The following is a 16,170-nucleotide window of genomic DNA, read 5'->3' on the forward strand; positions in this document are numbered from 1 at the left end:
ATGTTATTTTGAACAAAGATGATATTTAAAGAAAATTGTGGTATTTAATAAAACATTGTAAAGGACAAAATCTAGAGAAAGGTGAATGGTTATAGCATAGTAAGCATTGACATGTGTAGTATTTGAAAGGTTTACCCACAACACTTTAATCTCAATCTCACACAATACTCCATGATCTTGAGGCATTTTTGTGGAGAAGCATCTAGTAGATATTGATCGTCAAAAAGGCTTCATAAAGAATCTATTCTTACTATCACAAGTTGGTGACCATGAAGAACAGACAAAAACTTTCTTGTCGGGATTGTATCATTTTATATTGTACAATCTAGAATTCTAGATCTAAAAACACTTTTTATATTGTACAATCTATAATGCATCATGTTATACAGTATAATCCGAAAGGTTTTTTTTTTTAAATCTGATTTTAGTTTTCTAATTGTATGATCCAAAATGTGTATTTTTTGTTGTAAACGTATTCGTGATTTTTTTTTATTAGCAATCAAGAATATAAATATATACACAAGAACCACTTTAGGGTGATTCAACCCTTATACAAAAAGGTATGAGCAACTTAACCACATAACACATTTCAAATAGCTAAGAAACAAAACAGCTCCTGACAATAACCTGACAGAAACTACATCCAGCATCCTACTAAAGCGAATATAGACAAACCAAAGGAGTGAGACATCAATCAGAAAAAGAAAAACTAGTTATGGAAAACTTAAACGTGAGTCAAGCCCAAACCTTGAACTGAGCAAAAAAATTCAGAAACATCCGATCCTTTTCTTATATAAAATCAAATATATTATTATTTTATTTTTTATTAAAAAACATAATATTTTATTATTAAAAGGAGTTATAAAGTGGAATCATACTCAAATAAACTTTTTCCTTAAACTATTTCACGCATGATAAAGTTGGAAATGTTATTCATTTTCCTGTTTAAAGTATTAAAGTATAGTGTTAAAGTTTTATATAAATTATAGTAATTCAATTTTATTTAATACTTTTTACTTTTAACTTTCCAAACATTATTGACTCTCTGGTTGGTACAACAGCAAAGAAAATGAAAAAAAAAACAGAAAATCAAAGTATTATACTTTAATCTAAGATAAAATGAAGAAAAATCCTTAGATTTTTACTTTCAAAGTAAAGCTTATCTCCTTTTAATTTCAGTCACTATAAAAAAATCATCAATATTATGTTTTCCATACTTTAAAGTCCTCAATCATAATAGTTTGAACAAGCTACCAAACAAAAGCATATGCATTCATAATTTGATAAAGTGGCATGAAGTCTTCATCAGTTCTACTTTTGGCCAACATAAAAGCACACACTCACACACACCAAGTATGAGCATGGAGAAAGGTAGCAGCTACTGAAGAAGAAGATAAACTTGAAACTCTTCAAATAATTTCTCCCCTCAAACAGGTTCTGAATATTCTATCCATTCTCATCTTCTTTTCCAATTCTGGTTTTATCTTTTTTGGTGTTTTAAACACAGTGTCTGCTAATTTCTTTCCTATTATTGCATGTTATCTATTTTCTAGTTCTCTGATATTCATCATTTACTAGCCATTTGCTGGATACACTTTTTCTTGCATCTTTCTTCTCTTTTAGATTGTATTATTATAAACTATGATTGCATCTTAATAAAAAAAACATTAAATTTAATTCAACTGTATAAAATTATTCACATTAATCGAATCTTCAACAATCAAACCTAAACCTAACCATAGATGAAGAGGTTAATCATAAACCAAGAGGTTTCTTATAGTTTTACTTTTTAAAAGTAGGTTTGTCTCATAAAAATCAAAGAGAACTTTATTTGATAATAAAGCATTTTTACAACATATTGGATTATTAATGCAGACAATAGTGGCTTAGTTTTGTATTTTGATAAAAGAAAGTTGAAGTTGGGTTTCTGCAACAATGGCACATGCTTACAAAACTTCTGGTTCTTCACTATCTGAAACCGAATTTGAGATGGTGAAACACATAATCGACATGCCAACTCTAGAGGAGTTAAGGTTGTCTGAGTGCATCATCTACAAAGTTCCTTACAATCTCCGAATGGTGAACATGGATGCCTACACCCCTCAGTGGATCTCAATTGGCCCAATTCATCTCACCAAACCTGAACTCAAGCCAATGCAAGAGCACAAGAAAAGGTACTTCCACTGCTTCTGGGAGCGTGTCTCAAACGAACAAGCCATGAAGATCTACAAGCACTACCTCCAAGACAAGGAAGAAAACATCAGAGAATGCTATGCAGAGAAATTCCCTGACATCCCCAGAGAGAAATTTGTGGACATGATGCTGCTGGATGCTGTGTTCATCATGGAACTCTTGCTGAGAAACTGTCACTGGAAATCTGAAAGATCCAAGCACGAGCACGAGTACAAGCAGACCAAATCGTTTAGGGTGAAGCACAGTGATGATCTTATCTTGACACAGTCCTGGCTCAGCAAGAACATCACAAGGGACTTGATCTTGTTGGAGAATCAGATACCCTTTTTTGTGCTTCAGAGACTCTATGACACTGTTGTTCCTGGTGACAGCAAGAAGGAGGAACATGCCGGGTTTGTTGATCTTGCCATCGAGTACTTTGCGTTCTATGACACCCAAATGTCTTCTTCTGATGAAACCAAATGTGTTCTTGACAAGCACCAGTCAAGGAAAAACTACTTCAGTGGCTCACTCCGAAGTTCCACCAAATATCCTGCTAAGTCAAAGAACAAAGATAGATGCAACAAGAGTACAAAGCACTTCACTGATCTCATAAGGTATAAATCAGTTGACATTATCATGCTTTTAAATTATGCATCACTCAACCCACACCATGTTTAAGAAGTTGTGGCAGCAATGTGGTTCACAATCTAAGAAGTTCGACAGATATTTTATTTTAAATGATGTGTGACACGCGTACTTGTTCTACTGTCAAATTCAAAAAATATTTTTATTTCATTTATTTTAACATGATTTTAATATAATTTTAAAAATAACAAATAAAGTGATTTTCTAAAAAATCAAAATTTATTATATAAACTTTTATTATGAATATACATATATATGTGTCCTTCTATCCAACATTTTAAATATTACATATGGTATATATGGTATCTTATGGTGTATGTGCTACATAGTTCACAATCTTTGCCACATCATATAGTTGTCTATAATTTTCTGGTAAAGTGAAGGTTTGCAACCAACCAGACCATAACTGTGGCTGACCATTATTTAAAATCATGTTTACGAAGCATACAATTCATCAAGAGTTAATAATTCTTTTTTCTAATAAATTAGTAGGTGATCCTGAATGTTTCTGTTATTCTTTACACAACTTCACTGAGTTTTGTAACTTCATGATGTACATGCAATATCTAAATGTATTATGTTTTTGAGATGACAAATATAAATGGCGGTTCAAAATGACCTGATAATATTTTCTCTTTCTCTGGGTGCTAACTAGCATGATGTCCACCAATTTTTTTTCTAGGTACTTTTACCTTCCCAAAGATTGGGAACGCAGTAATGGCTGTGCCCTTCATGTGCTAAGAACAGCAACAAAGTTGCAAGAATCAGGAGTGAGCTTTGAGAAAAATGTGAAGAGAAGGTTGCTAGACATAACCTTTGAGAAGAAGCCAATTCTGAGTTCCTTTCTTTGCTTAAGTTGTTTGCCATACTTGAAGCAGTTCAAAGCACGTTTTAGGATCCCCCAGTTGAAGGTGGATCACACAACTGAATGTGTGCTCAGGAACCTCATTGCCTTTGAGCAGTGCCACTATCCTGATAAGCCTTACATCTGCAACTACGTTTCTCTCATTGACTCTCTCATCCACACTCAGCTCGATGTGGAGTTGCTGGTTGAAAAGGAAGTGATTGTGCATGAGTTGGGGAGTGATAAGGAAGTTGCAACCCTTGTTAATAGTCTAAGCAAACATGTTGTGGCAAACTCAACATGCTACTTTGAGACTATCAATGAACTCAACAAGCATTACCAGAACATTTGGAACCGCACCATGGCAGCTCTGTGGTTGGTGTACTTCAGAGATCCTTGGAGAGCAAGTTCCACTCTGGTAGGCATTGCTGTGATTGTGTTTGCTGTTTTCCAATTCCTACGTGCTGTTCGTGCCTTGTTTTGATCATAAAACCAAGTGTTGTTTGTGCTGCTTCACGTTGATAATCTGCATGTACATGAACTTCTGAAGTGAAACTTCAATTCTAATATTAGCATAGAACACAACAAAACACGTAAGAAAGTGTGTTTGTCATATATATGTGCCTTTCATGGTTCATCACATGAATGATATACACACATTTGGTTGTTTTATTGTGCATATGCAATTATGCATGAGGTATTAATCAATAAACAGTGTGTTAATTGGGAATGTGTAATATCATCGATCAATGCAACAAATAATGCAGTGAGTTCTGAAATATTGTTATGATGCTACACTAGTAAACTCCATTATGCAACTTTACTGAGAGAAAATGTATCAGTAATTAGTTACTCATTTTGGAAAGGGTTATGAATAAACATGCACTCACTATTTTTGTTTGCCTTGTTTTGTCTCATTTTTGCTACGTTTTAGTCTCATTTCTTTCTATCTATTTCTTATTTTTCCATCTGCATAATTTATGACTATATCTATCTTCTTCTTTTTCCCTTTTCTCTCTTTTCTTCTACTTAAAAAGTATATGGACAATAATACTTTTAAAACCTTAAAAAAATAATCTCATTTAACAATCCACTTTAATAATATAATAATATATATTAAAATTTTAAATTAAAAAATAAATTAATGTTTTTATCTTTAGTGGTGTGTGGTTAGATGAATATATAACCATGTCCATGTATTCTATAGATTGTTTCCATAAATATTTAGAGAAGAAAATATGATAAAAATAAAATAAAATAAAATAAAATTCTTCATATGCAATAATTAGTTTATGTATCTAAAGTAGTTTCCAAACGAAATTTATACCAATTTTTTTAAAATTAAGTTTTTAAATAACACCTAAAGTAGTTTTAGTTAGAAGGAGAAACTGATTTTACTTTTCATATTGAAAAATATGTGGATATATTTTTATAGAGATTATATAAAGGAATAATTTACCTAATTATATAATAAATAATTAAATAAAAACTAATTTTAAAAATAAAATTTAATTAGTTAATATATTGACTAAGAGACTAAACAAAATTATTGATATTTAAAATAATTTCTATTATTAATAAATTATTTTTAAATTGGTATCTAATTAGTTATAAGTTTTAGTTATCAAAGATAATTATATATGAATTTAAAAAATTATTTATTAATAATAGAATTATTTTATATATTAATAATTTTTTAATCTCTAAAATTGTGAGTAATTTATACAAGTGAATTTAAATCCATTTACTGAAAGACAAAACAAAAAAGACAAAACAAAAGTTGTTCATACACACAATATTCCAAAATAATGTTTCTTTTTATGAGTGGAAATATCACAATCTTTAAATCTCAAGGTTTAACTTTTCTAGCTTTCTCTATTTTCCAAAGTTGATCCATTATTTTTTGCTTTACACATAATATGGACCACATCAATCTTTTCATCTTTACACTCAATTAATCTATATAATTGGTAGATGATGAAAGGTATTCATAAAATAAAATTATGTAAAGAACTTAAATATGATGCTGAAAACTTAAATTTGCTACCAATAATGGAAATCGACAGGAGATATTTACTACCAAAAATGAAAATTATTAAAAAAAATATTTTAAATATAAAAATAATTAATTATTATATTAACTAATTTTAATATTATTTAATAAACTAAAAAAATATTGATATTTAAAATAATTTATATTATTAATAAAAATTATAAAATAAATATTTAACACTACAAAAAAATCATCAATTAGAAACCAATTTTAGACACAAAAATAATTAGTTGTTATAGTGACTAAATTAGAGATCATTTTAGAAACTAAAAAAAAATGGTTTCTAAATTAGTTTATATTATTGTTAAATAATTTCTAAATTGGTATCTAATTAGCTACCAAGGTTTTAACTACTAATTATTTGAATTCTAAATTTGGTAGTAAAAACCTTGGTTTCTAATTAGATATCAATTTAGAAATTATTTAACAATAAGAGAAACTAATTTAGAAAGTAAAAAAAAATAGTCTCTAAAATGTCTATAATTTAGTCACTATAGCAACTAGTTATTTTTTATCTCTAAAATTGGTTTCTATGTCATGATTTTCTTGTAGTGTAACATTAATTATCAATATTTAACTATTAATTACTTTAAATTAAATTAATTATTAATTAAATTGGTAATTGATAATATATAAGTTTGTATCAAGAGATTTAATAATAAGTAGTTGTTTATTGCGAAGTACTCTTAATGGATATCATTGATTAGTTTTCTTATCAATTTTACAAAACTACTCAATATCTCATATCAGCATTCTCAAACTCCAAAAATTCTTATCATAGCCATAAGAAAAATCTCTTTCTATGGTAGGTTGCATTCATAATTTCTCATTTGAAAGATTTGAGGTAGGTTGCATAGTGCATCTTATAAATACTACTAGGTTTCTAACATTCTCCCATAGATATCTTACTGGACTTCACATTAAATTGTAAAACACTTTTTTTTTATAAATTAAGTAGTGAATTTTAGAAATTATTCAACCTTATAAAATTGATTCAATTGTATTTATTTATATATTATAAAATATTTTTATTTTTAATCGACGTGAGATATCAAACTAGATCACATTTGTATAATTATATGTTTGACATCCACTACTAGAAAATCATTAAATAAAAATCAATTATAAAGATTAAAAATAGTCAGATATTATATTGATTAAATTAGATATTATTTTAGAAAAATAAAAAATTATTAGTATCTAATTAATTTCTATTATTAATAAATAATTTTTAAATTGGTATCTATTTAATAATGAAGGTTTTATAGCTACCAATTATTTAGATTCTAAAATTTATAGTTAAAACTTTGATACTTAATTAGATATCAATTTAGAAACTCTTTATCAATAATACCAATTATTTAGATTTTAAAATTGGTAGCTAAAACTTTGATACTTAATTTAGTCTCTAAACTATTATATAATTTAATCAATATATTAATTAATTAATTTTTTTTTCTAAAATTGATTTTTATTTAATTATTTTATTGTAGTGATATCTATTAAAAGTTTCAACTTCTTGTTTTACGTACTAACTCCATCCATTATTGACATTAGATAAATATCCTCACTCTCTATTTATTTTAACAAAAAAAAATCATTCTCAATATTTAACATTTTCATGTTAATCTACTTTTATCTTAATAAAAAAAATCTTTAACGATAAAAAATATCAATATTGAATTAAATCACAAAAATATCAAATATTCATTTGATTCCTTCTTCTTTCTATAAAAATCTCTACCAATAACAATCTTAGGCATTGATGGTACATAAAATAATTGTTATGCTTTTACGTTGTTGTACGTCACTTTCCAAAAGTTGATTAAACGTGTGGTTGAAATTTTAAACAAGTGCCACCATTAACATTTTATCTATTAATATATTGAAGTTATCCATTATTAATCCCAATTTTTTTATGCCAATTAATATATATTTTTGAAAAATAAAAAATGATGGAGACTCTTTCTTATAAATTATTCATATCAACCACATTTTCTTTAACTAAATTTAATATTATTGGAAGGAGTCGAATTTTGTATATAAAAAAATGGAATGAAAAATCTCTTAATCTCTTTTACATTTAATTTTATGATTTTAATTATTAAATTTTTATGGGATGAAACAAATGTACATGTTGTAAAGAAATTGTATAATTAAGTACATATTTTTTAGATAATATGTGAAGGAAAATATCTATCATATCATGGATGCTCATTAATTTAAGAAAAGATGATCTTGTGAAATTTCACCTGTATTCAATAGAATATATTGGTAAACTTTATCAAATTTTGTAGGACTACATTATTAATGTTGTATTACTTAAATATAATATGAAAATAATTTAAATATAAAATTTTAAATTGAATGTTATGTTAATATGCATAATAAATAAGTAACCGTAGTTAAATCCAATTAAAAATAATCATTTAGACACTTAACTAAAATTTATTAAATAATTCATAAATCTAAAGGTTAATTTAATCTTTAAATAATGATATAAGATTTTAGTTTTTACAAATTTTACACTATAACATATTTCTTTGTAACGTATTTTTATCTTTCTTCAATAATATAATATTACCCTCAAATCACTCAAAGAGCACAATTTTATTTTTGTATTTTTAATATAGAGACATAAAGTCCTTTTTTACCAAGTGTTTTCTAAATTTATCTATACTATTTATATTAATTAAATATATATATATATATATATATATATAGAGAGAGAGAGAGAGAGAGAGAAACTAATATCAAGTGCTATATTTATTAGAACAAGTTACTATTTAAAAATAATAATAACACATTCTAAAATACATATTAAAAAATATGTTTTCATTATTAATTAGAAAAAACTATTATGTGAAACTGTTTTGTTAGACAGGTGCAATGATATTTCCTTCGTTTTTTTTATTAATAATGGTTTATGAACATAAATTACAAAAATAAATTATACTATTTTGTTAATATTATAATCTGTAGTAAATTATAATAATATTGATTTACTGCCTTTTATAGTTTTCCTTTAGTATTGGAACATTTTGTATTATTTTTCTCTCTTTGAAATAAGAATATAGCGAAGTAATAATTAATATTATTTAAGAATTGTAAAATGATAAATAAATAAATAGAAATATAATTTTTTCATATCGGATTAGAGCATGTTAAAACAATAATTGTTCACGAGAGTTGTAAAACATTTTCTTACATGTGCTATTTTTTCAAACTTCAAATTAATTGATAATTTTATAAATTATATAAAAACTAAATAAATATGTATGTTTTAAAAAATTATAATTAAATTTGTATAGTTATAAAGTTAGAAAAATTAGTCATCGACGATTTTAAGTATAATAGAAATTTATTAAATAAATATAAAATAGTAATGATTTATTATTAGATTAAATTAGTTTTTATCCTTAAACACAGATTTAAAGGGACTAAAGCAATTTAAAAAATATTAGTCATTTTGAAGAACTATTTTTTTTTTAATTTTAGAGATCTAAATTAGAATTAATCTAAATTGAAGTGACTACACTAATTAATTAAATTTATTTTTGAAAATAATGCAGTTTAGGAAGATTAATGATACTGAAAAAGCAGAAGCAAATACTCACTCACCTACCTGAGTGTTATAGAACTCATTTCGTGCACCAAAAAAACAAGAATTAAAAATCTGAGCTACCAATATTTTCATGCAATTAATTTCTTGGACCTTCAATGTCCATTGAATAATTGATCATTGAATTAACTATTTATCATACTCTGACAAAGTAGTACATATTTCGTGAATGCCAACTATTTCCAGCCTTCAAACAATCCATTTTTATCATTAGAACTGACAAGCATTAACAAACAAAACTTGAACATCAGTAATCACTTCTGTTCTAGTGAAGAATTTTTTTCTTTAACTAGTTGGTTTTTCTCTTACTACATCTACAAAGGGCACCCTAAAGTTCAAGCACACACCAGAAAGAGACTGAGAAAAGATAGAGTTTAGAAGTGAAGATCAAGGAGCTTGGACCTGAGAAATTGTTAGAAGAAGAAACAGTCTTTCAGGTTCATACAATGTGCGTTGTAGTTAACACAAGTTTGTGATAAGATAAATTTGTGATAAGATAATACCCAACTGGATCCTTGTAGTAGTTAAATTTTTTCAATCACTAATTGTGGTTTAGGCCATTATTTATGGAGTCATCAGTTTTTCACTCTGTAACTGTGATGATCTTTTGTGATGAAAAGTCTACTCTAGTTTCTGTGCTCTTCTCTCCCCCTCCCCCCTTTTTTCTGTTCTACTTCTGGTTTTTCATTTTGGTTGTTTTGTTTTATTTGTTTGAGATGTTGCCAATGTCACCTTACAATGATTATCTTTCCCTCTGTGTTCTAGTCTTTCTTATGTTTGTAGTTGATATTTAAAAATTCTAACTTTATCTTATACAAAGCAAGAATGCTTTTAGTCAAAGGGGAAAAGTCATTTGTTTGTTAAAAAATATCTTCACTTTATGTCTGTACATGAAGATGGATGGATCCTTTGTGTATCAGTGGAATCTGCCCTTTCCTTTTTCGAAGTCAGTTATCTTATTTTGAAGAGACATGTCTGCAGTGTAAATGTCAATTTACTTCTTTGTATTAAAATACATCTTTACTATACTTGATAGCATGGATTTGCATATTTATTTCCCAAGAATGCCAAATCTTGGTTTGATGTAGATAATTTGTAGGAATTTTGATGGTCATATCTCTACATAGCAAGTGTACTGAAGAAAGAAGTTTTTATCATTTTTTAGAAGTTTTGAAAAGGTAAACAGTAGAAATCCAAACTATGAACCCCTTTAGCTTGTTGTGAAGATAAGCCTTTTCTTTGTTGCCTGGAAGTCTCTAGAAGATTCTTCAATCTTTTTGGTGCTTGCTATTTTGAAAATAGACAATAAGAGTTCAAGACAAACAAATTTTCCAAATCTTGAAATTTTGAAAATGAAAACAGGATTTGTCTGATGGCTGATATGTTGTTTGCTCAACAGAACCACAAAAAAGAGTTGTCATGGGGACTGCTGTTGAACATAACATCCAACACATAATTAACATCCCAGAAGAGATTGAGCCTGCAATTTGGCCAGAATGCTGTATCTACAAGGTACCAACTAGTCTTTTGAAGGTGAAAGATGTGGCCTACACTCCTCTATTGGTCTCAATTGGTCCTGTCCACCATAAGAACACTCAACTAAATGAAATGCACGAGCAGAAACAAAGATATTTTCATTTCTTTTGGGCACGCCTAAGCCAAATGAGCAAGCTTGATTTAGAGCATTACAAAGCCTTCCTAGAACTAGAAGAGAAAAACCTACGACGTTGTTACCAAAAGAAATTCCCTGATATCAGCAGGGAGCAATTTGTGGAGATAATGTTGTTGGATGCTGTGTTCATCATGGAGCTGTTTCTGAGAGAAGCAAAAAAATGGGAACATAAGGAGGACCATCTAATAACTCAAGGATGTGTTAGCAAAAGTATCCAGTGTGACTTGATGCTGCTTGAGAACCAGCTTCCAATGACAGTGCTGGAAAAACTATATGATAAAGTTGTCCCAAGCAATGTCAAAAACCACACCAGATTTATTAACCTTGCTCATGAGTACTTTGGATCTTATTATCCTCATGAACAATCTTCAGAAAACAAGTTTGAGCTAAGAAAGTGGGAGAAATCACTACATTTCACTGATCTAATTCGAAATGCCTATCTCCCTAAGAACCTGAGCAGTCAGAAAAACTATAGTCATAAAGAGTGTGTACTAAGGACCGCAACAAAGTTGAATGAGGCTGGGATAAGCTTTGACATGGTTCATGACGGAAGCTTACTTAATGTTAAGTTCGAGAAAAAACGATTCTTCAGCTGGTTTCTTTGTTTGGGTTGTTTGCCATGCTGCAAGTTGTTCAAAGCTCGGTTTCTGATCCCCCAGTTGAAAGTAGACCACACAACAGAATGTGTTCTGAGGAACCTAATAGCCTTTGAGCAGTGTCACTATCCTGAGGAACCTTACATTTGCAACTATGTTTCACTGATTGACTCTCTTATTCACACCAAAGATGATGCAGAGTTGCTGGTCGAGAAAGAAACTATTGTACATGAACTGGGAAGTGATCAAGAATTGGCAAATCTGGTTAATGATCTTTCCAAACATGTGGTGACAAATTCAACATGCTACCACCAAATCATGGAAGATGTTAACGAACACTACAACAATAATTGGAAATGGGCAATGGGTACATTGAGGTGGGTTTACTTCAGAGACCCTTGGAGAAGCAGTTCTACTATAGTGGGGGTTGCTGTCCTAATATTCACTGCCTTCAACTTCTACCGTGTTACTAATCTACTCTTTTAGTAAATTGAGAATTACATTGAATTGATAACCAATAACTGTCTACATGTGTGTGATGAGGGAAAATGTAAATCCTTAACTCAGCTTTTAAATGAGCCTGTATCTTTTTAAACAAGCTACTTGAGTTGGTTGATTGTTATGAACTGATACACCCTCTAAGTAAGAACATATTAGTCAAAATTGTTTAGAGGGAGAAAGATTCCCCAGGTTTTAAATGGATCCAGTTTGATCAAATTTCATAAACTGAGGAAGTTATGATCAGAATACTTCATACAGCCCCAAAATATCCCATGCAGGATTTTACTTAAACCATTTCACTTGAACCCAAGTAACTACTATAGCCTCCAGTACACAAACCAAAACAAGTTAAAATCACTTATCGAAATTACAAAATAAGATCAAAATCAAAGATTCTAGACATCAACAATGAACTTGGACAGAAGCTGAACCAGGAAAGACTAACAATAGCTGCTTACAATGAAATCATGCATGAAAATGAAACATTAGTCCTATTGATTAACTGAAAGCGCCTTCCGTTTATATCGGACCATCACTTTTCCCTTCACTCCCACAACCATGGCATTCCAGTCGATCTCAGGAAAAGGTGACACCAGCTCCAGTTCAAAATTCCTCAGCAGATGAGTCCATATTGCTTTAATCTGCAGATATGCAAATGGCTCCCCAAGGCATCCATGTCTACCCCCTCCAAACGAAATGTATGAGAATGCACCAGCCACCTTGTCCTCTTCCCTCCCCAGAGAAAATCTATCGGGATCATACTTTTCAGGGTCCTTGAAAATGTGATCTAGCCTGTTAGCAAAAGCAGGTGATGTAGCAATTATATGACCTTTGGGAATGTCATACTCTTTCCCCTCTCGGGTTGTGACACTAAAATCACTGTGTGAACTTCTCAGCAGCATGATCAGAGGAGGGTGGAGTCTCAAGGCTTCTTTGATGCACCTATACAACACATCCATTTCAGCCAAAACATCGTGATCAACTCTGTCCCCATGCTTTTCCATCAACTGCTTCTGCTCCTCCTGCACAGCTGAAAGGTACTGGTTGTTACATAGCAGATATGCACCAGTCCAAGTGGAGGTAATTGAACTTGTGTGTTGACCCGCAAAAAGAGCAGCAATGAGGAGTCCAGTCACTTCAGCTTCAGTTGTTGGGCGACCATCTTTGTATTTTGAGTCGATGAAGCACTGCAGCATGTCATCTTCTGATTTGCTGGCACTCTTGCGAGAAGATATGATGGTTGCAAAGATTTCAGCTAGCTTCTTGCGTGCCTGATCACGGCGCTTGTGAGCTGGGATAGGCAGGTATGGGAAGAGCACACTGATTGGAAGCATCCCATTATCAAGATCATGGAACAATGCAGAGACATCATCAAAGAGCTTGTCCCGAACTTCACGCCCCAAGAGACATCTACTCGCTGTCAAGATGATAAGATGCTCAAGCTCATACTTCAAATCAACCTCACCACTTGGTCCCCACTTTGAGAAATAGTCCTGCAAATTGAGTTTGGTTTGGGATACAACAGGCTTCAATATCCAATTGTTATACAGCCAAGAAAAATTACAAGGTAAAGTTTAATATTAACGACATTATGAAAGAAAACTATCAAGTTTGAAGAACTTCTCCAGCTTAATATCAGAATGAACTCAAGTAGCAAAATGAAACTTTGTTGACAATTAAATGGCATATTCTCGTGAAGAAAAAAAAAAGTATGCACATTTTGTTATAAATAACGAAATTGTTAATTTTACTACATATTCTTGTAAAAGATTTATAATGCCACTCTTTTCACTCTATTCCAAAACCACCTTGTCTCAGATCCATGGAGTTGGATAATAATGTTCAGTTAGTTGCTGTTGCATAAAAGTTGGAATAGGCAACGCCATGCAGAATACACAGATCATGACAGGTGTTGCCATTGACCACCGAATCGTAGAATTGAACGCCCAAACATGTAATAGTCAATTAAAGCACAAAAGGCAATAACAAAAGCAATGTAACTAAGCGTATATGAGCTTCACAAGTGGCAAATTTGTAAGGGCATGACAAAATGCTCCCAGTCCCCCAATCCATCATTACACCCCCATAAAAATCAAAGAAAACAAAAGGGTTAATGGTGTTCATCATCCCTGTAAAATTGACAATTTTGGGCTTTTATTCCTAACTAAAAAAACATCATTTTTCGTCTTTGTATTTTGTAAACACCCAAAATCAATCTAGCTCTTCAGGTGTCGAATTTTTGCATATTAGACAGAGGGATGAAAGCTTGGGCATCTACAGAAAACATGGAGGAAGAGTGGAGGTTTTGAAAAGTGGGGATTTGAAAATTAAGGGCAAAAATAAAAAAACCTAAGATTGTCCAATTTTAATCCAAAATAAAATAGCTCAACAGATTCCTGTTTGCAATGATTAAATTGAAGACCAACAGAGAACGATTACACATCAACGTGAGAAACCAACATATTAGATCAATCACCAACAGCAACAACAAAAACAACAACAAGAAAAGGACCAAACAAGCACCAACAAGCATACCACCAACCACGCATACCTCTGCTTCTGAAACCATCTGATTGACATAGCTCTTGAGCTTGTTGACCCTAAGAGCCTCAGTGAAGAACCTGAATTGCTCCTGTCTCACGGAGTAGTCAACATCAAAGACCACCCCAGGTCCAAAAGTTGGCACATTGAACTGGTACACCTCTTGCTGGCTGAGATCAGTCTCCGGAGCCTTGAAGAAGTGTGCAGAGACCTCAGGGCCAATGAGGAAAGTGATGTTCTTGTGGAAGAGTTTGAGGGTGAAGACACTCCCAAGCTTAGGGTACTCCTCACGGAGCATAAAGATTGGACCTTTCAGGAAACGGACAAGCCCTCCAATCAAGGGCCACCCCTTCACAAATGGGGGCACCCTCTTCCTGGATTTGGGCACTATGAAGGCTGAAATGAGTTTTGCCACAATAATTGTGGCAACTAGGAGGAGCCCAGTGCTCAAAAACCTGCTATCAATTTCCATGGCTGCTGTGTGTGTGAATTGATGATTGAAAGTGATGAAAAAATGAGAGCAGATTTGGATTTTGATTGGTACAATTGGTGGTGATAACACCAATGTCTAAGAAGGTGACAGATCCAGTGACATGGGTAGATCTGTGTGAAATTGGTGTGTGGCCACTAAGCAGTGTGAAAGTTCAATTGCAAATTTATAGGGTCAGATTGGCTTAGCTGGGCTCACAGTAATCAAAGGGTTTGTGGGATGAAACTGTGGGTTAGGCTTTGGAATTTGGAAGGATATGACTAATATGCATTCACGGACCGAACATTTTGGGTTAATTTTATATGACTTCAAGGGGCAATTGGAACAAATGGGTAAGAAAAAGTTAAATACTTTGGAATTTTTTTTAATTTGTATAACAAAAATAGAAAACAACTAGGCTTAAATCTTCTATTAATATCATTTGCTTATGTGATTATTTTGACTATGCAGAAGGAATTTGAATCTTCTATAGCCGATAATTTCTGACATAAGATGTTTGAAAAGTTCCTTTTGTTTATGTGGTGCAAGGAGATGATGGAAAATCAAAATTATTATTGATTCAAATGAAAACTTCAATATGATTGTGTTTTATTTTATATAAGGTTATAATTTTTACATTAATTTTAAGTTAATGGGTATATGAAAAAGGACACAGTGTTTTAATATATATTTTAATTACATGCGCATTAAAATATATGCAGGTTTCTAATAAATGTATGTGTGCGAGAATACACAGAATCTATACGTACGAGAAGACACGAGTAGTCTCTTACATGTGTGTGCATGTGTGATAAGACAAAATGCTTTAAGCATTTATGTCATGGATGATAATGCGTGTTGATGGGTTACTTTGCTCATATGGTTACTATTGGTCCTTTCGTATTTAGTCCATAATGTGGGTTGAATTAATCGGTTTTGTGTAAGAAACGTAAATTGATTTTATTGGTTTGTTACATATAAGAACTAGTTTGTGTTTGTGAGTAATTAATAAAATAGAAATTTATGTTTTGTTTATTAAATTAATTTTATAT

General features: G+C 30.9%; 3 protein-coding genes across 4 annotated transcripts; 2 read left to right on the forward strand and 1 right to left on the reverse strand.

Moving 5' to 3' along the window:
* The first annotated feature begins 1,247 nt into the window (after positions 1–1,247).
* LOC137818923 (UPF0481 protein At3g47200-like) lies at positions 1,248–4,569 on the forward strand. The gene is made up of 3 exons (XM_068622582.1): positions 1,248–1,434; positions 1,876–2,789; positions 3,503–4,569. The coding sequence occupies exons 2-3, from the start codon at positions 1,936–1,938 to the stop codon at positions 4,146–4,148; spliced, it is 1,500 nt and encodes a 499-aa protein (XP_068478683.1). The 5' UTR covers positions 1,248–1,434; positions 1,876–1,935; the 3' UTR covers positions 4,149–4,569.
* A 4,763-nt stretch (positions 4,570–9,332) lies between these two features.
* On the forward strand, positions 9,333–13,062 carry LOC137812707 (UPF0481 protein At3g47200-like). Of its 2 annotated transcripts, none has more exons than XM_068614877.1 (2): positions 9,333–9,787; positions 10,739–13,062. In XM_068614877.1, exon 2 carries the CDS (start codon positions 10,759–10,761, stop codon positions 12,091–12,093), a length of 1,335 nt encoding a protein of 444 aa, XP_068470978.1. In that variant the 5' UTR covers positions 9,333–9,787; positions 10,739–10,758; the 3' UTR covers positions 12,094–13,062. The 2 variants fall into 2 exon arrangements, with proteins under 2 accessions (XP_068470978.1, XP_068470987.1); XM_068614886.1 differs by having other exon boundaries at positions 9,500–9,776; positions 10,739–12,703.
* LOC137812699 (obtusifoliol 14-alpha demethylase) lies at positions 12,439–15,661 on the reverse strand. Its single transcript, XM_068614868.1, has 2 exons — positions 14,660–15,661; positions 12,439–13,601 (listed from the first exon to the last, which is right to left on the reverse strand). Exons 1-2 carry the CDS (start codon positions 15,119–15,121, stop codon positions 12,600–12,602), a joined length of 1,464 nt encoding a protein of 487 aa, XP_068470969.1. The 5' UTR covers positions 15,122–15,661; the 3' UTR covers positions 12,439–12,599.
* Between the last annotated feature and the right edge of the window lie 509 nt (positions 15,662–16,170).

This window comes from Phaseolus vulgaris, chromosome 10 (genome assembly GCF_000499845.2).
Source record: "Phaseolus vulgaris cultivar G19833 chromosome 10, P. vulgaris v2.0, whole genome shotgun sequence".
Lineage (NCBI taxonomy): Eukaryota > Viridiplantae > Streptophyta > Magnoliopsida > Fabales > Fabaceae > Phaseolus > Phaseolus vulgaris.

Bases quoted from the DNA above. Each gene is read 5' to 3' on its own strand.
- LOC137818923 (XM_068622582.1), top strand. From the start codon at position 1,936: ATGGCACATGCTTACAAAACTTCTGGTTCTTCACTATCTGAAACCGAA. The intron at 2,790-3,502 runs GTATAAATCAGT...TTTTTTTTCTAG, and splicing joins CACTTCACTGATCTCATAAG to GTACTTTTACCTTCCCAAAG.
- LOC137812707 (XM_068614877.1), top strand. From the start codon at position 10,759: ATGGGGACTGCTGTTGAACATAACATCCAACACATAATTAACATCCCA.
- LOC137812699 (XM_068614868.1), bottom strand. From the start codon at position 15,121: ATGGAAATTGATAGCAGGTTTTTGAGCACTGGGCTCCTCCTAGTTGCC. The intron at 13,602-14,659 runs GTATGCGTGGTT...CTCAATTTGCAG, and splicing joins AGATGGTTTCAGAAGCAGAG to GACTATTTCTCAAAGTGGGG.